General features: G+C 39.7%; 1 protein-coding gene across 5 annotated transcripts in view; it reads left to right on the top strand.

Moving 5' to 3' along the window:
- The window catches only part of IQGAP2 (IQ motif containing GTPase activating protein 2), a 286,558-nt gene that overhangs the window by 172,181 nt on the left and 93,033 nt on the right, over positions 1 to 21,344 (top strand). For 4 of the 5 annotated variants that reach the window (XM_073905308.1, XM_025892591.2, XM_025892590.2 and 1 more), the window contains 3 exons: positions 7,404 to 7,567; positions 10,572 to 10,735; positions 15,203 to 15,327. In XM_073905308.1, coding sequence (XP_073761409.1) covers positions 7,404 to 7,567; positions 10,572 to 10,735; positions 15,203 to 15,327 — 453 coding nt within the window. The remainder of the gene's footprint in view (positions 1 to 7,403; positions 7,568 to 10,571; positions 10,736 to 15,202; positions 15,328 to 21,344) is intronic. The other variant, XM_025892589.2, reaches the window with a different exon arrangement.

Raw genomic sequence — 21,344 nt, 5'->3', positions numbered from 1 at the left:
GGAAGGAAGGAAGGAAGGAAGGAAGGAAGGAAGGAAGGAAGGAAGGAAGGGAGGGAGGGAGGGAGGGAGGGAGGGAGGGAGGAAAGAAAAAGAAAGAAGAAAATTAAAATAAGATTAAGGTCTTCATAATTTGAACATTGCAACTGGTAGAGATCTCATGGAGCTTATGATCCGATCAGATAATGTAAGCCGACACATTCCTCTGATCAAGGTTTTTGGGTTTTTTTATTATTTTTTTTAATTTTTTATTGTTATGTTAATCACCATACATTACATCATTAGTTTTTGATGTAGTGTTCCATGATTCATTGTTTGTGCATAACACCCAGTGCTCCATGCAGAATGTGCCCTCTTTAATACCCTTCACCAGGCTAACCCATCCCCCCACCCCGCTCCCCTCTAGAACCCTCAGTTTGTTTCTCAGAGTCCATTGTCTTTCATGGTTCGTCTCCCCTTCCGACTTACTCCCCTTCATTCTTCCCCTCCTGCTATCTTCTTCTTTTTCTTTTTTCTTAACATATGTTGCATTATTTGTTGCAGAAGTACAGATCTGTGATTCAACAGTCTTGCACAATTCACAGCACTCACCATAGCACATACCCTCCCCGATGCCTATCACCCAGCCACCCCATCCCTCCCACCCCCCACCACTCCAGCAACCCTCAGTTTGTTTCCTGAGATTAAGAATTCCTCATATCAGTGAGGTCATATGATACATGTCTTTCTCTGAATGACTTATTTCACTCAGCATAACACCCTCCAGTTCCATCCACGTCATTGCAAATGGCAAGATCTCATTCCTTTTGATGGCTGCATAATATTCCCTTGTGTATATATACCACATCTTCTTTATCCATTCATCTGTCGATGGACATCATGGCTCTCTCCACAGTTTGGCTATTGTGGACATTGCTGCTATAAACATCGGGGTGCACGTACCCCTTCGGATCCCTACATTTGTATCTTTGTGGTAAATACCCAGTAGTGCAATTGCTGGATCGTATGGTAGCTCTATTTTCCTCCATATGGAGGAAGCTCCATACTGTTTTTCAGAGTGGCTGCACCAGCTTGCATTCCCACCAACAGTGTAGGAGGGTTCGCCTTTCTCCACATCCCCGCCAACATCTGTCGTTTCCTGACTTGTTAATTTTAGCCATTCTGACGGGTGTGAGGTGGTATCTCATTGAGGTTTTGATTTGGATTTCCCTGATGCCGAGTGATATTGAACACTTTTTCATGTGTCTGTTGGCCATTTGGATGTCTTCTTTGGAAAAATGTTCATGTCTTCTGCCCATTTCTGGATTGGATTATTTGTTGTTTGGGTGTTGAGTTTGAGAAGTTCTTTATAGATTTTGGATACTAGCCCTTTATCTGATATGTCATTTGCAGATATTTTCTCCCATTCTGTCAGTTGTCTTTTGGTTTTGTGGACTGTTTCTTTTGCTGTGCAAAAGCTTTTTATCTTGATGAAATCCCAATAGTTCATTTTGGCCCTTGCTTCCCTTGCCTTTGGCGATGTTTCTAGGAAGAAGCTGCTGTGGCTGAGGTCGAAGAGGTTGCTGCCTGTGTTCTCCTTTAGGATTTTGATGGACTCCTGTCTCACGTTTAGGTCTTTCAACCATTTGGAGTCTATTTTTGTGTGTGGTGTAAGGAAATGGTCCAGTTTCATTCTTCTGCATGTGGCTGTCCAATTTTCCCAACACCATTTGTTGAAGAGACTGTCTTTTTTCCATTGGACATTCTTTCCTGCTTTGTCAAAGATGAGTTGACCCTAGAGTGGAGGGTCCATTTCTGGGCTCCCTATTCTGTTCCATTGATCTGTGTGTCTGTTTTTGTGCCAGGACCATACTGTCTTGATGATGACAGCTTTGTAATAGAGCTGGAAGTCCGGAATTGTGATGCTGCCAACTTTGCTTTTCTTTTCCACATTCCTCTGGCTATTCGGGGTCTCTTCTGGTTCCATACAAATTTTAGGATTCTTTGTTCCATTTCTTTGAAAAAAGTGGATGGTATTTTGATGGGGATTGCATTGAATGTGTAGATTGCTCTAGGTAGCATCGACATCTTCACAATGTTGGTTCTCCCAATCCATGAGCATGGAACGTTTTTCCATTTCTTTGTGTCTTCCTCAATTTCTTTCATGAGTATTTTATAGTTTTCGGAGTACAGATCCTTCGCCTCTTTGGTTAGATTTATTCCTAGGTTCTTATGGTTTTGGGTGCAATTGTAAATGGGATCGACTCACTCCTTAATTTGTCTCTCTTCCGTCTTGTTGTTGGTGTATACGAATGCCACTGATTTCTGTGCATTGATTTTATATCCTGCCACTCCACTGAATTCCTGTATGAGTTCTAGCAGTTTTGGGGTGGAGTCTTTTGGGTTTTCCACATACAGTATCATATCATCTGCAAAGAGTGAGAGTTTGACTTCCTCTTTGCCGATTTGGATGCCTTTGATTTCATTTCGTTGTCTGATTGCTGTGGCTAGGACTTCTAATACTATGTTGAATAGCAGTGGTGAGAGTGGACATTCCTGCCGTGTTTCTGACCTCAGGGGAAAAGCTCTCACTTTTCCCCATTGAGAATGATATTTGCTGTAGGTTTTTCATAGATGGCTTTTATGATATTGAGGTATGTACCCTCTATCCCTATGCTCTGAAGAGTTTTGATCAAGAAAGGATGCTGTACTTTGTCAAATGCTTTTTCTGCATCTATTGAAAGGATCATATGATTCTTGTTCTTTCTTTTGTTAATGTATTGTATCACGTTGATTGATTTGCGGATGCTGAACCAACCTTGCAGCCCAGGGATAAATCCCACTTGGTCATGGTGAATAATCCTTTTAATGTACTGTTGGATCCTGTTCTAGTATTTTGGTGAGAATTTTTGCATCCATGTTCATCAAGGATATTGGTCTGTAATTCTCCTTTTTGATGGGGTCTTTGTCTGGTTTGGGGATCAAGGTAATGGTGGCCTCATAAAGTGAATTTGGAAGTTTTCCTTCCATTTCTATTTTTTGGAACAGTTTCAGGAGAATAGATATTAATTCTTCTTTAAATGTCTGATAGAATTCCCCTGGGAAGCCATCTGGCTCTGGGCTTTTGTTTGTTGCGAGCTTTTTGACGACTGCTTCAATTTCCTTAGTGGTTATAGGTCTGTTCAGGTTTTCTATTTCTTCCTGGTTCAATTTTGGTAGTTGATACAGCTCTAGGAATGCACCCATTTCTTCCAGGTTATCTAATTTGCTGGCATAGAGTTGCTCATAATATGTTCTTATAATTGTTTGTATTTCTTTAGTGTTGGTTGTGATTTCTCCTCTTTCATTCATGATTTTGTTGATCTGGGTCATTTCTCTTTTCTTTTGGATAAGTCTGGCCAGGGGTTTATCAATCTTGTTAATTCTTTCAAAGAACCAGCTCCTAGTTTCGTTGATCTGTTCTACTGTTCTTTTGGTTTCTATTTCATTGATTTCTGCTCTGATCTTTATTATTTCTCTTCTCTTGCTGGGTTTAGGCTTTATTTGCTGTTCTTTCTCCAGCTCCTTTAGGTGTAGGGTTAGGTTGTGTATTTGAGACCTTTCTTGTTTCTTGAGAAAGGCTTGTATTGCTATATACTTTCCTCTTAGGACTGCCTTTGCTGTATCCCAAAGATTTTGAAGAGTTGTGTTTTCATTTTCATTGGTTTCCATGAGTTTTTTTAATTCTTCTTTAATTTCCTGGTTGACCCATTCATTCTTTAGTAGGATGCTCTTTAGCCTCCATGTATTTGAGTTCTTTCCAACTTTCCTCTTGTGATTGAGTTCTAGTTTCAAAGCATTGTGGTCTGAAAATATGCAGGGAATAATCCCAGTCTTTTGGTACCGGTTGAGACCTGATTTGTGACCTAGGATGTGATCAATTCTGGAGAATGTTCCATGGGCACTAGAGAAGAATGTGTATTCCGTTGCTTTGGGATGGAATGTTCTGAATATGTCTGTGAAGTCCATTTTGTCCAGTGTGTCATTTAAAGTCTTTATTTCCTTGTTGATCTTTTGCTTAGATGACCTGTCCATTTCAGTCAGGGGGGTGTTAAAGTCCCCCACTATTACTGTATTGTTGTCAATGTGTTTCTTTGCTTTTGTTATTAATTGCCGTATATAATTGGCTGCTCCCATGTTCGGGGCATAGATATTTACAATTGTTAGATCTTCTCGTTAGATAGACCCTTTAAGTAGGATATAGTGTCCTTCTTCATCTCTTATTACAGTCTTTGTTTTAAAATCTGATTTGTCTGATAGAAGGATTGCCACCCCAGCTTTCTTTTGGTGTCCATTAGCATGGTAAATGGTTTTCCACCCCCTCACTTTCAATCTGGGGGTGTCTTTGGGTCTAAAATGAGTCTCTTGCAGACAGCATATCGATGGGTCTTATTTTTTAATCCAATCTGATAGCCTGTGTCTTTTTATTGGGGCATTTAGCCCATTTACATTCAGGGTAACTATTGAAAGTTATGAATTTAGTGCCATTGTGTTGCCTGTAAGGTGACTGTTACTGTATATTGTCTGTGTTCCTTTCTGATCTATGCTGCCCTTAGGCTCTCTCTTTGCTTAGAGGACCCCTTTCAATATTTCTTGGAGGGCTGGTTTCGTGTTTGCAAATTCCTTTAGTGTTTGTTTGTCCTGGAAGCTTTTTATCTCTCCTTCTATTTTCAGTGACAGCGTAGCTGGATATAGTATTCTTGGCTGCATATTTTTCTCGTTTAGTGCTCTGAAGATATCATGCCAGTCCTTTCTGGCCTGCCAGGTCTCTGTGGATAGGTCTGTTGCCAATCTAATATTTCTACCATTGTAGGTTACTTATCTCTTCTCCCGAGCTGCTTTCAGGATTTTCTCTTTGTCTCTGAGACTCGTAAGTTTTACTATTAGATGTCGGGGTGTTGACCTATTTTTATTGATTTTGAGAGGGGTTCTCTGTGCCTCCTGGATTTTGATGCCTGTTTCCTTCCTCACATTAGGAAAGTTTTCTGCTATTATTTGCTCCAATATACCTTCTGCCCCTCTCTCTCTTTCTTCTTCTGGGATCCCAATTATTCTAATGTTGTTTCATCTTATCGTATCGCTTATCTCTCGAATTCTGCCCTCGTGATCCTGTAGTTGTTTCTCTCTCTTTTTCTCCGCCTCTTTATTTTCCATCATTTGGTCTTCTATATCACTAATTCTCTCTTCTGCCTCATTTATCCTAGCAGTTAGTGCCCCCATTTTTGATTGCACCTCATTAATAGCCTTTTTGATTTCGTCTTGGTTAGATTTTAGTTCTTTTATTTCTCCAGAAAGGGTTTCTCTAATAACTTCCACACTTTTTTCAAGCCCTGCTAGTATCTTTAAAGTCATGATTCTGAACTCGAGGTCCGACATCGTACTAATGTCCGTATTGAGTAGGTCCTGGCTGACGGTACTACCTCTTGTTCTTTTTGCTGAGGTGATTTTTTTCGTCTTGTCATTTTGTCTAGAGGAGAATAGATGAATGAAAGAACAAAATGCTAACACGTTAACAACATCCCCAGGAAATATACTCTATACAAATCAGAAAAGACCTGAAACCAGGGGAAAAGAAAGGGAAAGAAAGAAAAAAGAAAGAGGAAAAAAAAAAACAAAAAGAAAAAGATAAAAACAAAAACAGAACAATACAAAAAAAACAGAATATGATCAAATATGATCAGGCTAGTGCAGAGATCAGTGTCACACACTAGATTTTGGGCATATTTTGGTCTGTTAGAAAAAAGTGCCTCCTAAAATTTTAAAGGAAGAAAGACTTATGTATGTACAAAATAAGGGTTGATACAATGAAGGGATGGAAGATGACTGTAAAGATGAAAATTATAAAAGATTTTATAAAAGGAATTGATAAGGAGTTGTTTGAAAAAAGAAAGAAGAATATTTTTTAAAAAAGAGGAAAAAAAAAGGGAGAGAATGTGATCAGGCAGGAGACTAGAACAAAGCCATACACTAGTGATTTAGGGTATATTTTGATCTGTTAGAAGAAACTGTATCTCAAATTAAAGAGAGAACAACTTATATATATATACCAAAATTAACGGTAACTACTATGAAGGGATAAAATATGACTCTAAAAATGAAAAATAAAGAGTTTTTTTTTAAAAAGGGATTGATAAGATGTTGGTTGAAAAAGGGAAAAAGAAAAATTAAAAAAAAACAGTTAAAAAATTAACTTTGAAAAACTAATGAATCATGGTTTAAAAAAAAAAAAGCCATGAATTCTATGTGCAGTATTCCCCTAGCGCTGGAGTTCTCCTGTTCTCCTTGATGGGTAAACTTGGTCTTGGCTTGCTGGCGGTTCGTGCTGATCTTCTGAGGGAGGGGCCTGTTGCCGTGGTTCCCAAATGTCTTTGCTGGAGGCGGAATTGCCCCGCCCTTGGCGGTCCGGGCTAAGCAAGCTGCTCGGGTTTGCTCTCAGGAGCTTTTGTTAAGGTTTTTGTTTTTTTTAAGGTGAAGTGATACTGGCACAGACTTACTTAATCATAGAAAGTTTGGTTATAATATTTTTTAAAAAACACCTCTGAAATTATTTTTTCTTAAAATCACAGTTCACAGAACACAAGAGGTGAGGGAGAATGTTCTGAGAAAAATAATATCAGGGGGGCGCCTGGGTGCCTCGGTCCATTAGGTGTCTGCCTTAGGCTCAGGTCACAATCTCAGGGTCCTGGGATCGAGCCCCCCATCAGGCTTCCTGCTCAGCGGGGAGTCTGCTTCTCCCTCTCCCTCTGCACCCCCCACTCATGTTCTGTCTCTTTCTTTCAACTAACTAAAAAAAAAATTTAAAAAAAAAAAAAAAAAAAGGAAAAGAAAAATCCCATGGTTTCAAGCAGCACTGTCTCCCAATGCTAACTGTGGGTTTCCATTGGTGCTGCTTCAGAGGGAGGCTACAGGGGTGGGGCAAGGCTGGCTTTGGGTGTTGACATAGCTTCAGTCCCCTTGCAAAGGCAGTACTAATACACAAGGAGTATTCAAGAACAATGCCTATGGGATCTCTATGGCCCAGCTCTAAACAATGTGGGGTTCCCCAAGGTGTGAAATCCTCAGGGACTAGTACAGTGGAAGAGGTGAGACCAGAGCTGATCCTGACAGGCAAGGTTTTGTAGGGAAGTCATGCTAGATAAGAGTGATCTCCTAACTCCAGCTCGGTCGATGCTGAAGTCCTTTTAGGGACTTTCTGCGGGGACTGGCCTGACTTCCAGTTACTGAGCTACCATCTTCAAGTCTTGGCCTGCCCTCCACCTGCAGCTTTTGAGAGTTCATGGAAAGGGACTGCCTAGATTCTAATCCTTGGAAAGATGGGCTGGTTGGGTCAAGCAGCATGGAAACAGCAGACACTCTGACGGAATGTGACACCCCCAACCCCCACTCAGGGCTGGCTGCCGTGGACCACATCAATGCTGTCATTCTGGAAGGTGACCCCGAGAATACGCTACTTGCACTGAAGAGACCGGAGGCCCAGCTGCCTGCTGTTTATCCCTTTGCTGCTGTAATGTATCAGAATGAACTTTTCAACCTCCAGAAACAGAATGCCATGGTAAGTCTGAGGACACTCCAGTTACAAAGCCGTTAATTCTGAGTTGAAGCCATGAGGAAAGCCGTTTAGGAAAGGTGAATGGGGCGCAGAGTCTTCAACTTGTACCAATCCCTGTTCCCCTGGCCTCCCTGTTCCAGGTCCACGGCTGCCTTCCTCTTCAACTCCTGCTTTTCATCTCCATAAGGAGTCTGCCTAGTTAGGAAGTGCAGGCAGCAGTCTACACAAATACACGTTGAAAACAAGTTGTTCTTATTCTCTTAGTCTCTGATTTTTGAAGCACTTCGGATAATTTTTTTAAGTGCACTGAAATTTTTAAAAAATATATCATGTTTTTTGTACAGAATAATTAGCTGCGAGTCTGCATTTCTAGAAATGAAGAACGTTAGCGCCATGACTTTAACTTTTGTAAATTGAATGCTGCTTAATATGCGAATGGTATTAAATGGTAATATATAAGGTTACAGTAATTAAAACCATGTGTACTAGTACAGGATTAACCCAAACAATGGAACAGAATAAAAAGTACTGGAAGCAGCGCCAAGAACTGATTATATGAGAACACTAGTATTTCAAAAAGGTGGAGAAGAGAATGAAATCCTTACGACTGTTTAGCCATTTGAAAAAGAAAACATGACCTCACTATGCATATCAGAATAAATTCCCAACATAAAAAGTTAAATGTAAAAAGTAACTTAAAAAATTGAAGTTCTAAGGAAATGTAGAAGAACATTGGATCTTAAAAATCAGAAACAGCACTGTTCCACGAAAAAAAGGGAGGGGGGGAGGCCAAAAGCATGAACAGCCAATTCACAAAGATCAGCATATACAATGACAGACACACACACACAAATGTTCAAACTCAATCAGAAGTAAATGTAAATTAAGATACAGTTGTTTTGGGAAATCAGATTAGTAGCACTGAGAGATCTAACGTGGTGTAGGTATAAATTTGGGGCAGGAGGCATCTCCTCCCTGGCCGATGGAAGCATGAATGGGGCACCCTTCCTGGAAGGCTGGTCTCAGTTAAGTGTATGCAGGTCTTTTACCCATTATCCTGACAATTACATTGCTAGGAAAAGAGCCTAAAAAATATTAATCAAAAAGTTGTATGCACAGGGATTGTTTCACAACATGTTCTGTAATACTGAGAAGCAAGAAACAAACCACATGTTTAACAACAGGTTGCACATGCTAATATCAAGTGGAAAAAATGAGATTAAAACGTCATTATCTAGAGGGCTTTTTGTACCATGAAAATTCTGTTTAAAAAAACCTCTGTAAATGTATGAATTAAAAATAAATAAATGGATATACACTAAAGGGCTTGGGTGGGAGGATTTGTTTTCTTATTCTTGCATACCAAGACTTCTTGTTTTCTAAATAGAAAGATACTATTTTGTAATAAAAGAAAAGTAGGTCATGTTTTGAAATTGCACTTAAGTTCTTTCTTTGATAGTTTCTCCTGTACCACCAGCTTTGAAACCCAAGGCTACTCACGCCCTAGCCCAGCCATTCATCCCTAACTGGTCAATGGTCAATCTATGGTTGTCCAGACCCACTGCTTCTTTATTTTTCCGTATCCTGCTGTATACCATGTTAGATATTTGTGGACAATTACTGGAAGGGGTGTAGGAGTTGGATCTCAAAATGTTTCCATCCTGCTCTTTTACTTGTAATTTTATACTTCCTTTATGTGTTAAACTTGTAGTTAATATAAGAAACTTGGATAAAATTTGCTTACATGCTCCCTGCTTCTCATTTGCTTTGGAAGGTAAAATTATGCCTTGTTACTCTAAAATCCACTGCTGTGGGATACCTGTGGAGATCCAGAAAGCTATAATGCATTTTAATATAAATATTACATTTTATATATTAAATACAGAAAATACCCTAACTGTAAATACAGTTTTTTCTATTAATTTTCTGCTCCCTCTGTGTTCCTTCGCTATAATGGAAGAAATAACCCTTTTGAAGTTCAACCAAGTCGGTATAAAATGGTTAAATGGAGGAGAACATTGAAGGGGGAAGCTGTTTCGAAAGTCTCCGAAGTGGTTTTCTAAATTTTATTTGACTATGGTTGACACCCAATGTTACATTACTTTCAGGTGTACAAGGGAGCCACTTGGCAAGGTTATACTGTATGCTATGCTCACCACAAGTGTAGCTACCATGAGATGTATTTTTTTAAGCCAAATCCAAAATTATAAATCATACTTGCTTTATTCTAAGATTGACTTCACATTTCTTCAAATATCCAGACTTCATGGTATGTTTTAAAATTTCTACCCAGTTACTGGGGCGTCTGGGTGGCTCAGCCAGTTGAGCATCTGACTTGTGATTTCTGCTCAGGTCATGATCTCATGGGTTGTGAGATCGAGCCCCACATTGTCGGGCTCCATGCTCATCGCAAAGTCTGCTTGGAGATTGTCTCCCTCTGCCCCTGCCCCCACTCACTCTCGCTCTAAAATAAATCTTTTAAAAAAATAGTAGAAAATAACATTTCTACGCAGTTATTAAAAAGTGACTCAGATTAACTTTTTTGATATTCTTAATGAGTTTGGTTTACTTTTCTGGGGTTATAACTTGTAGGTAAAACTTTGCCTTACCCTTACTTTAAACTGAAAATCACTACCGAAAATCTGAACCTCACACTCTCAGGCAGAGACAGGCTTGTCTAATCCTTCACTTAATTATTTGGTAAGTCTGAGCCTGTAAGCAGCTAACAGAACGGGTGGTAGGAATCAGCTAGGGCAATGCAGATGTTTGAGGAATCAGAACCTTTGGTTGTCATTAATTCTGTCCCTTAAATGATCAGCTAAGAAAAACCCAGAAGCTGCTCACTTGTTCTTTAAAGCCAATGAAAAATAGGTGGCCATTGAGCCTTCTTTCTCCTGGTTTCTCAAAATCTTTAAGTTTTCTTTGTTCTTTGAAATAGACGTTCTAAAACCCCATCACACACCTGAGGCTTGTAATTTGGGAAACTTGTATTGCACATATTTTCCAGCAGAACTACTTGGCCCATGAGGAGCTCTTGATTGCAGTGGAAATGCTGTCTGCTGTTGCTTTACTCAACCAGGCCTTGGAAAACAGTGATCTCGTTTCTGTGCAGAATCAACTCACAAGCCCAACAATAGGCCTCAACAATCTGGATGAATCGTATGTAGAACGGTAAGGGAACATCTTCCAAGCCTCCCTTTAATACAGAAAGGTGTGTTTGGCAGATCTTGCAAATTAAAGATTTGCTCCTTGCTGAAGAAATCCATAAAGCTGTACTTGATTCCTCAAAAACTAGTCTACTTCAACAGTCCTAATATGAGTCCTTTTTTACAGTATTTCTTTTAGGGAGAGAAAGAATCTAAAAATGACCATGTTGTGGCAATTACTGACTGACTTTGTCATTACCAAAGATGATGGGATAGGCTAAAAATAAAAGAGCTATTGAAAACATACCTTCCTGGGGCACCTGGGTGGCTCAGTCATTAAGCGTCTGCCTTCGGCTCAGGTTGTGATCCCAGGGTCCTGGGATCGAGCCCTGCATCGGGCTCCCTGCTCTGTGGGAAGCCTGCTTCTCCCATTCGCCCTGCTTCTGTTCCCTCTCTCGCTGTTTCTCTCTCTGTCAAATACATAAATAAAAATCTTTAAAAAAAGAAAACATACCTTCCCTTGGGCTTTTTTTTTTTTTTTGGGAGACCACCGAATGTAGAAGAGTTGGAAGAAACTTTAACCATGATCCAGTCCAGTTATTTTATTTTACTGATGAGGAAACTGAATTTGGATTTATGGACCCACAGTTGGGCAACTGAAGCCCAAACCCCATTGTTTTGAATGTTAAACCCAAGGAAAGCTGAGAGCGCAGTGGATCATGGCAGTGGGTGACAATCTCAGTTTAGTATCTTCCATTTCATGTCTCTGAAATATGCTACTAGATAGTTCAGTTAATAGTATAAAACACTACAGCAGCTCTACAGAGAAAATTAAGGGGCCAGAATAAGGAGTCCATTAGAGGTTCTGTAAAACCGAAGCCCAAGTTAAAATGAGTGATTTTGTAGCCTGGATTCTTGCTAACCACTAGGGGGAGATGTCTGCATAGATCCTGACAAAAGCTCTTTTCAGTACTGATTTCAGCTGAACTGCTTAAATAGAGACTGGGTCATTCTCTTGGATCATGACAGTTGTACAAGAAAATGTAGAAGACTTTAGATTTTTTTTTAAATGCTTAACTCCTTGTCTGTGTAGAGAATGGCACCAAAGTAGGACAGAGGATTTTCTTTTTTAATCTTCTTGGAGAAACGGATGTTCTTGTTCTACTTAAATTTGGCCACCTGATGAATATAACTCCTGAGTCTGTTTCCAAGGTAATTTATTTTATTGCTAATGGCACCATTCTCTTCCCCAGGCTTAGAAACCTCAAGTTCTACTCGTTTTCCCCTGCCAGGCACCCTTGTGCTGTGAACAGCCTGCTCATTTCTCCCTGTCAACATCCATTCTGTATGTGTTAACACCTGCAAAATGTTGCCATTTCCCAGCCACAGCCTAACTGGACTTGTCACCTTTGCTTCTGTAATAATGTCCAAACTGGTCCTCCTGTGTCTTTAATGTCCTCCTTCATTTTCACCTAACCAGACTTGGCTGCCGTCCCTCAGTGCTTGAGTGGAAGACAGAGCTGGTGAGCTGGTCACTTCCTTACAAAGCTTACAGCCCAGTGGGGCTCTAATGGGACATCTTGGTGAGGTAATTGTCACAACTGTCCCACAGATTGCACATCCTGGCCACTGCCCTCTAAGTAACTGTACTGCCTTCCCTCCACATCACCCATTTTGATTACCAAAATTCCTCCGTACCCGCCCCCCAATTTGCAAATAACCCATCAAGGAATCTCACACCCCATTTGAGAACCACTTTTTCCCAGGGGAAAACCACAGATACAGCCTCAGAGTTCAAGTATTCTATATGGGAAGCTTGAAAAAAATTGTTCATTTTAATCATGTTTTTAAAGTTTGACCTAAGCACTTTCTGGGTCAGCAGAATGACCAGTACCATGAGATATCAGGGTCCCCTTGGTTCTTGGGCTGACAGTTGATCCAGCCCCAAGTGATCTTCCACAGCCTCAGCGTTTTACCTTCATGGTCCACTTTTTAACACAGTTCTTGGAAGCCCAAGTTTTCAAGTTGAAGAAATGAAGCTCCATCTGGGCCTCTCCCCAGGGTTGTCCAGGTTCTTCATAGCACCAGGAGTGGGGCAGGGCCACCTTGATGTAGTCATACAGAGTATCTACCTATTTGCCATGGCTTCCACCCTTGGCCTGTGGTTCCCCAGAAAGACTCTTCTAATTCTCAAAAAAGTGTTGGAGAGCTGGTATTGGCTCTAGGCATCTGCTGTCCCAGATTAATTGTCCCAAAATGTAGCTATGGTTACAGCGCTCTCCATTTGATTGTTCCTTGTTCTCATCTGCAACAAGAACAGACTCCTCTAAGCACATTCTGACTCCGCTCTAGTTCCATCTCTCCTTGTGCATCATGCTTCCATCAAGCTGGATGTGAACACACTGTGTACTTGCTGGCCTGTCTACTGTGCGTGCTCCTCTCGCCACTGGGAGTGGGGTGCCTGTCACCTCTCCAGGCACACTGCTGGAGCTGCCAACCACAGATGATGCTTCCGCAGATTATTTCCATGCTTCTCCCCACGCCAGCTAATGCCATCTCTCCTGACATTAGTGATGTGGTTAAAGGAACATAGATAGCATGAGGGCCAAAAATATCTGAGTCTGACTGTTGACAGCCTTTTCTTCATCTCTCAAGTGTAGAAACCCCTACATCTGCATCAGAAGTCTGTTAGAAATGCGCTGTTCCTGGTCTGCCTGTAGCCACCAGTATAGAGTGCTGAGAGGCGTGGAGGGACGGGACTTGGACCTCTCTGTGAGGGTGAACTGCAGAGTGTTTTCTATAGCTGATGCCTTAGTCCTGGAGGCTGATGCTCACATAGAAAAGCCTTTGCAGCTCTGTTGGCTTACTCCTAAAAAGCTCTTTCCTTTGGCTACTGTATGTTCATCTCTGAAGAAATGATGGGCGATGATGAGGATTTTCCTGTGTTCATCCTTAAGCTTTCTCATTTTATTCCCCCTGGATCATTTAGATGTTAATCATGTGAAATGCCCATGAGGATCTTGCCCTTGCTTACAGATCTGGTCTCTGTCCCAAAGGGACACTCAGGAGTGCAAGTTGACATTTTGTTATTGTTATTCAATACTATTGTTTATGTATTACTAGTGTAACAGAGTGTTTCTTAGACTTATAAATTTTGGTAAGGTGAAAATCTCAGACGTGACCGTTAGCCACTTTCAGGCCTGAATTTGGTGACACCTTATTCAGCCACAGGTAAAAGATATCACTACCACTTCCTATTTTGAATGTTTTTCTCTCTCAAGCTACCCTCTATAGAAGGCACCCGAGTGCTACCTTAAAGCATGCAGAATTTTGACAAAATCAGTCACAACCAGGAAAACAGTTTTAAACTTAATGTGATGTTACTTTTCCTAACCTCTGCTGTTAGCAATCCAAAGGTGCTATTCAGAAGTCAAAATGCATGGTGAGTAAGTATGCACATAGAAGGTTGGCCTTTATTTCCCTGGGGTAATTCAGAAGCAAACTAGACTCTTGACTTTCCCTACTTGGGGCTAGAACAGCTCATGTCAGCTTATGTTTGTAACATTGGTTCTGGGATTTTTAAATGGGAAACATGACTACTGAGAAATGGGTTCCTTAGTACCAAATCAAGATGGATAATTTTCATCCCTAAAATTTCCCCAAACAAGACAAGTAATTGAAGTGGCTGATCAAGCTCTCTTTGCCAGAGGGTTGTGCATAGTGAGGAGAGTCAAGGGTCAGAAATGAGGGGCAAGAATGCCATAGCAGTGAGCGGACACAGAGGGAGGTTTTGAGTAGCTGCTCTGGAGCCTGAGGAGAAATGGACAGGTGAGGAAGGACTTCACTCATGTCCTACATCTTCGAGAAAACATACGTTGAAGATCTGTGTTACTCAGCAAGGTTTCTGGAACTGCATTTGTATTTTATTTGATTCCCCCCTGGGCATATTAGCCCTCAAGGTAACGCAGCTGGGTTAAGGTTACAGGTGTAAAAGGCTCTAAAGCTCAGATTTTGGAAGGAACAAGAAAAATTATAAAAGGAACCCTTGATGCAAAGGTTGAGAACCATGAGGTTCTAAATTTAGAGCCTTGAGAACCAAGACTCTAAATTTTACCACATAAAAGTTTATCTGAAGCCTGAGCAGAGCCAAAACATGCGAAGGGAAGGAAAATAAGAAACTGAAGGGGAAAAAGTGATTTCACAGAGTTGAGAACTTAAGGGTTTTTTTTTTCCTTTTTCCTTGAGTTAAATATGAGGTTAGATTTTGAAGCAGTTTCATTAAACAGCATTTGTTCATAAAGTATCATAAAGAAAAACACCATTAATATAAGTGAACTTGCTATGTGTTCACAAAGTTGCGCTAGACAATATTATGTGCCTTTCTACTCTTAATCTCATAACATCTACTTTTGGCCACGTGCCAAATTTAAGATGCATGAGATGAACAAAGAATGAATGTCTCTGATAAGTATGATTGTTTTCTCTTCCACAGTTACACAAATACACTACTCACCTTTAAACTGGAAGCCTTATCCCAAGGGCAAGATAACTTAAGCTGGAATGAAATTCAGAATTGTATCGATATGGTTAATATTGAAATTCAAGAAGAAAATGACCGTAAGTATAGAACACTTTCCTTCTCTTGGTATGATGAGAGAATAAGGTGTCTGCACAACTTAGTTCCCTAGATTAAAGCCACAAATTTTTGCTCATGGAGCAAAACTCCCCTGATAGGCACGTATATATTTATATATAAATTTTATACCTATAATACTGCACCAACATAGTACATACATTACAAAACATACACAGAAAGACCTAAAAGGGTAGAATGAAAATGCGTAAATAGAAGTCCTCATGTTTTCTTATTTATTCGTACTTCAGAGATGACTACTCTAAATAACCGCTTTTTAGGCACTCAACTTTATTTTGACCTTTCATTTGGGCATTTTTAAAAAATAAAACCTATGTTGCTACCCTAGGGAAAAATTGGAATGCAAGTCTTTAGGATCACAAATCATGAGAATTCATTGTGTATCTAGAAATTATGAGCTACCTGCAGGAATGCGGACAGTCCCAGGAGGATATGCCCTGAAACATGCTTTCTTGAATGTCACCTTACCTCCTTATCTTGCTTACAAAAACAGGGTGAAGAATGGGGAGCTCTGTAACTCAGCAATCAGTGTAGTCACTACTTTTCTGTAGCATGAACTTCAAGTGTAGAGCGGTCTTTTCCATCATAAAAACAAACAGCACCATCATCTTTGGCTTTGTCTGAGCTGTTCGATTTGTCAGCAACATTTGGACTAAGATTGTTGATGTCACTGACCTCCCTTCTGTCCTCCAGCTTTCACTTATTTTTCTAACTTGTCCTGAGTTTGCTCACAGAGTAAGCAGATACTTCTCTCACAAGCTTAGGCTGTTCTAGTGTGTTTTGGTGAGGTCTTAGGTCTGGTCTTCGAAGGCAGAACCTAACTTTGGGATAGTAAAATCACTCTTGCGGTGAAACATATGACTTTGTTACTTGATTGCATTTGCGTAATTTTCTTTTCTTTCTTGACTGTTTCCTGTGAGCCCTGTGCCCAACATCAAGGCAGGGTTTGTTTTGTTGTTGTTGTCGTTAAACATCTCACTCAAAGTCCCTAATAGGTAACAAGTGTTCAGATAGGCTGCCCTGACATCCATTTCACAGATGTACCGCTGTTACACTGATCCCTGGACAGTTTCTTCATTGTATCCTTTTTAAGTTATTTAAATCTTCAGTTCCTCTTCTCTGACCACACAGCTTGCTGCTGCCTCTGCATGTCCTTGGAGGGAGGCATTGCAGGGATCCCTGTGATCAGATGCTTTGCCCACAGCCCACTTAGCTCTTTTCTGACACGTTGCCTTGGCTGGTGGTTCTTGCCAGATGTTAGTCAAGAGGGAAGCACTAATTTGAGCAGATGTTCAATATCATCTGGTCTGTGGGCCTGTTACAGGGCTCAGACCCCCAGCCCCCTGCCCTCCTGCCCTGCTACTTGACCCTTAGCTGCACACTCTTGAGTTACCTGCACTGGTGGTTTGGGTGCTTTGCCTAATGCAACTCAAGGGTAGGACTCCTCTGTTTGGGTAAACAAAACAAAGAATCAGGTGCCGTCTTTCTTTTCTAACTTTTCCCTAGTTCTTTCTGACAGTACTCTGTCCAGGTCTGCATTGGTGATTTCTGTGTTCTGCTAATATGGCAGAGGTGTGTTAGTTCTCAGTGCTAAATGGTTGTATTTTTACTTTCAATCTTTTTTTTTTCCTTTAAGATATATTTGAGAGAGTGAGTGTGAGCAGGGAGAGGGTAAAGGGAGAAGGAGAATCTCAAGCAGACTCCCTGCTGAGCATGGAGCCCCACGTGGGGCTTAGTCTCACAAACCTGAGATTGTGAGGAGCTGAAACCAAGAGTCGGACACTTAACCAACTGAGCCACCCAGGCTTCCTTTTACTCTCATTCTTAACATTGATTAAAAAGCTGGGTGAAGGATGCCATTTTGTCGCAGACTATCAAATAGAGCCTTTACTTTTTCTCAGGAAAAGAAAAACAAGTAACATTTGTATAACAAACAAATTTTTTTTGTAGGTGGATATTATTTCTAAGCAAAAATATCTTTGGATTGATAAGGCATTATCTCTCTAGGCACCTGCACTACTGCTATTTTCCATGGGCTATATCACATGGCCACTATCATATTTCTTCTGATGATCATGTTATGAAGGGCACATGCCATAACCACAACAGTTATTTCAGAGATTTCCTTTTCATATTTTCTTTCTAGAATTGGTAGAATTCAGTGCAGAATATTTAATACTCTGTGCTTTGGTTCGTTTAGTTATGTCAAAATGAGGTATTTTCAAAGTACTTGAAGTATTGAGTTTGATATCCTATGTTTAGGTAATTTCTTTAAAAGCTAAATAAAATAATATGCCATTATGAACTGGCATGAATTACACAATATAGTAATTAAATCATCTGAAAGAGCTAAGGATTTTTCATGGACATCTTGAAGGTGCATTATCCTTCCCAACCCACCCCTGCCACATACTTCAAGGTCTAATCTGGTTTCTGAATTGTGATGTGGATAAGGATATGCAGCTAATGGGACATGATAAATGTGGAAGGAGAGCTTATTGGGGAAGCTGCTAAATACATTTCCTCAGACTTGGGTGCTCTGTTGATTTCTTACTGGAAAGTTTACCTTTCCCAATAGAGCCATAGAGGAGCTTCATTTTAACTATGTAGCATAGACAAGGTAGTTTTCTTTCTTTGAATTTTTGCTTTAATTTGGTAGGTAACCTTCTTTGTAGGTTACCTCATCTGATGTCTTAAATATACAATCTGTAAGAAAATGCCCACTCTTTCATTTGACTAGAATGTTATAGTCTTGTATGATGTTTTAAAAAATTGGGTCATGCATCTATATGCTGCCTACAAGAGATTCATTTTAGACCTAAAGACACCTGCAGTTTTGAGGACATGGAGAACAATTTATCATGCTAATAGACATAAAAAGAAAGCTATATATAGCCATACTTATATCAGACAAACTAGATTTTAAATCAAAACCATAACAAGAGATGAAGGGCACTGTATCATAATAAAAGGGTCTATCCAACAAGAAGATCTAACAATCATAAATATTTATGCCCCCAGCATGGGAGCACCCAAATATATAAGTCAATAACAAACATAAAGAAACACATTGATAATAATATAATAATAGTAGGGGGCTTTAACATCCCACTTATAACAATGGATAGATTGTCTAAGCAGGAAATCAACAAGGAAACAATGGCTTTGAGTGACACACTGGACCATATGGACTTAACGGATATATTCAGAATATTTAATCCTTAACCAGCAGAATACACATTTTTTGAGTGCACGTGGAATATTTTCCAGACTAGATCACATACTGGGTCACAAATCAGGCCTCAACAAATACAAAAAATTGAGATCATACCGTGCTTATTTTCTGACCACAATGCTATGAAACTTGAAGTGAACCACAAGAAAAAATTTGAAAGACCACAAATACATGGAGGTTAAAGAACATCCTACTAAAGAAAGAAGGGGTTAACTAAGAAATTAAAGAAGAAATAACCAATACATGGAAGAAATGAAAATGAAAACACGACAGTCCAAAACTTTTGGGATGCAGCAAAAGCAGTCTTAAGAGGGAAATAGATAGCAATACAGACCTACCTCAGGAAGCAAGGAAAATCTCAGATACACAACCTAACCTAACAAACTAGATTTTAAATCAAAACTGTAACAAGAGATGAAGAAGGGCACTGTATCATAATAAAGGGGTCTATCCAACAAGAGGATCTAACAAGGAGCTAGAAAAGGAATAGTAAATGAAGCCTGAAGTCTAAAGCCTAAGGGAACTAATAAAGAGCAGAAGTACATGATGTAGAAACAAACCAAAAAAACAGTAGGACAGATCAATAAAATTAGGAGCTGGTTCTTTGAAAGAATTAACGAAATTGATAAACCCCTAGCCAGACTTACCAAAAAGAAAGAGAAAGGACCCAAATAAATTCTCTCTCATTCATGAATGAGAAAGGAGAGATCACAACCAACACCACAAAAACACAAACAATTGTAAAAGAATAGTATGAAAAATTGTATGCCAACAAATTGGGCAATCTGGAAGAAATGGATAAATTCCTAGAAACATCTAAACTACCAAAACTGAAACTGTGAGAAATAGAAAATTGGGACAAGCCCATAACCAGCAAAAAAATTGAACCAGTTATCAAAAATCAGCCAACAGGAGCACCTGGGTGGCTCAGTTGATTATGCATCTGACTCTTGATTTTCACTCAGGTCATGATCTCAGGGTCATGGGATTGAGCCCCTCACTGGGCTCCCCACTGGGCAAGAAGCCTGCTTGGGATTCTCTCTCTCTCTTCCCAACCTTCTGCCCTGCCCTACTTGTACACTCTCTCTTAAACAAAACAAAAACAAAAACAAAACAACTCAAACGAAAGTCCAGGACCAGATGGCTTCCCATGGGAATTCTACCAAACATTTAAAGAGTTAATACGTATTCTTCTCAAAATGTTCCAAAAAATAGAAGTAGAAGGAAAATTTCCAGATTCATCCTACAAGGCCAGCATTACCTTGATTCCGAAACGAAAGACCCCACTAAGAAGGAGAAGTACAGGCCAATATCCATGTTCATCCAGGTGCATCTTCTCAACAAGGTACTAGCAAATCAAACCCAATAGTACATAAAAATAGTAATTCACCACAATCAAGTGGGATTTATTCCTGGGTTGCAAGAGTGGTACAGTATTTGCAAATCTATCAACGGGATACACCACATTAATAAAAGAAAGGGTGAGAACCATATGATCCTCTCAATAGATGCAGAAAAAGCATTTGACAATTACAGCATTCTTTCTTGATTAAAATTCTTCACAGCGTAGGGATAGAGGGAACATACCTCAGTATCATAAAAGCTATGTGCGAAAGACCCACAGCTAAAGTCATCCTCAGTGGGGAAAAGTGAGTAAAGTCTCAGGATACAAAATCATTGTACAGAAATCTGTTGCACTTTTATATACCAATAATGAAGCAGCAGAAAGAGAAATCAAGGAATCAATTCCATTTACAATTGCACCAAAAACCATAAGATACCCAGAAGTAAACCTAACCAAAGAGGTAAAAGATCTGTACTCTAAAAATTTTAAAACAGTTATGAAAGAAACTGAAGATGACACAAAGAAATAGAAGAAAATTCCAAATAGAAAAAATTCATGAAATGGAAGAACAAATACTGTTAAAATGTCTGTACTATCCAAAGCAGTCTACACATTTAATGCAATCCTTATCAAAATACCACCAGCATTTTTCACAAATATAGAACAAACAATCCTGAAATTTGTATGGAACCATAAAAGACCCCGAATAGCCAAAACAATCTTGAAAAAGAAAAGCAAAGCTGGAGGCATCACATTTCTGGACTTCAAGCTATATTACAAAGCTTTAATCATCAAGATAGTATGGTAGTGGCACAAAAACAGACACATTGATCAATGGAACAGAAAAGAAAACCCAGAAATGGACCCACAACTATGTGGTCAACTAATCTTTAACAAGGCAGGAAAGAATATCCCGTGGAATAAAGACACTCTCTTCAACAAATGGTGTTGGTAAAACCGGACAGCAATATGCAGAAGAATGAAACTGGACCACTTTCTTACACCACACACAAAAATAAATTCAAAATGGAGGAAAGACCAAATCTGAGACAATTTGAGACAGAAAACCATCAAAATCCAGAGGAGAACACAGTCAACAACCTCTTTGACATCAGCTGTAGCAACTTTTTACTAGACACGTCTCCCAAGGCAAGAGAAACAAAAGCAAAAACGAACTATTGGGACCTCATCAAGATAAAAAGCTTCTGCACAGTGAAGAAAACAATCAACAAAACTAAAAGGCAATGTATGGAATGGGGGAAGATATTTGCAAATGACCTATCTGACAAAGGGTTAGTACCTAAAATCTAAAGAACTTAACAAGCTCAACACCCAAAAAACCCAAAAAATCCAGTCAAGAAATGGGCAGAAGACATGAATAGACATTTTTCCAAAGAAGA

Source organism: Callorhinus ursinus, unplaced genomic scaffold (assembly GCF_003265705.2).
Source record: "Callorhinus ursinus isolate GAN/ISIS: 27379988/994484 unplaced genomic scaffold, GSC_fseal_2.0 scaffold23, whole genome shotgun sequence".
Classification (NCBI taxonomy): Eukaryota; Metazoa; Chordata; class Mammalia; order Carnivora; family Otariidae; genus Callorhinus; species Callorhinus ursinus.
Note: the sequence above shows the minus strand (reverse complement) of the source record. Positions and strands in the feature narration are given on the sequence as shown.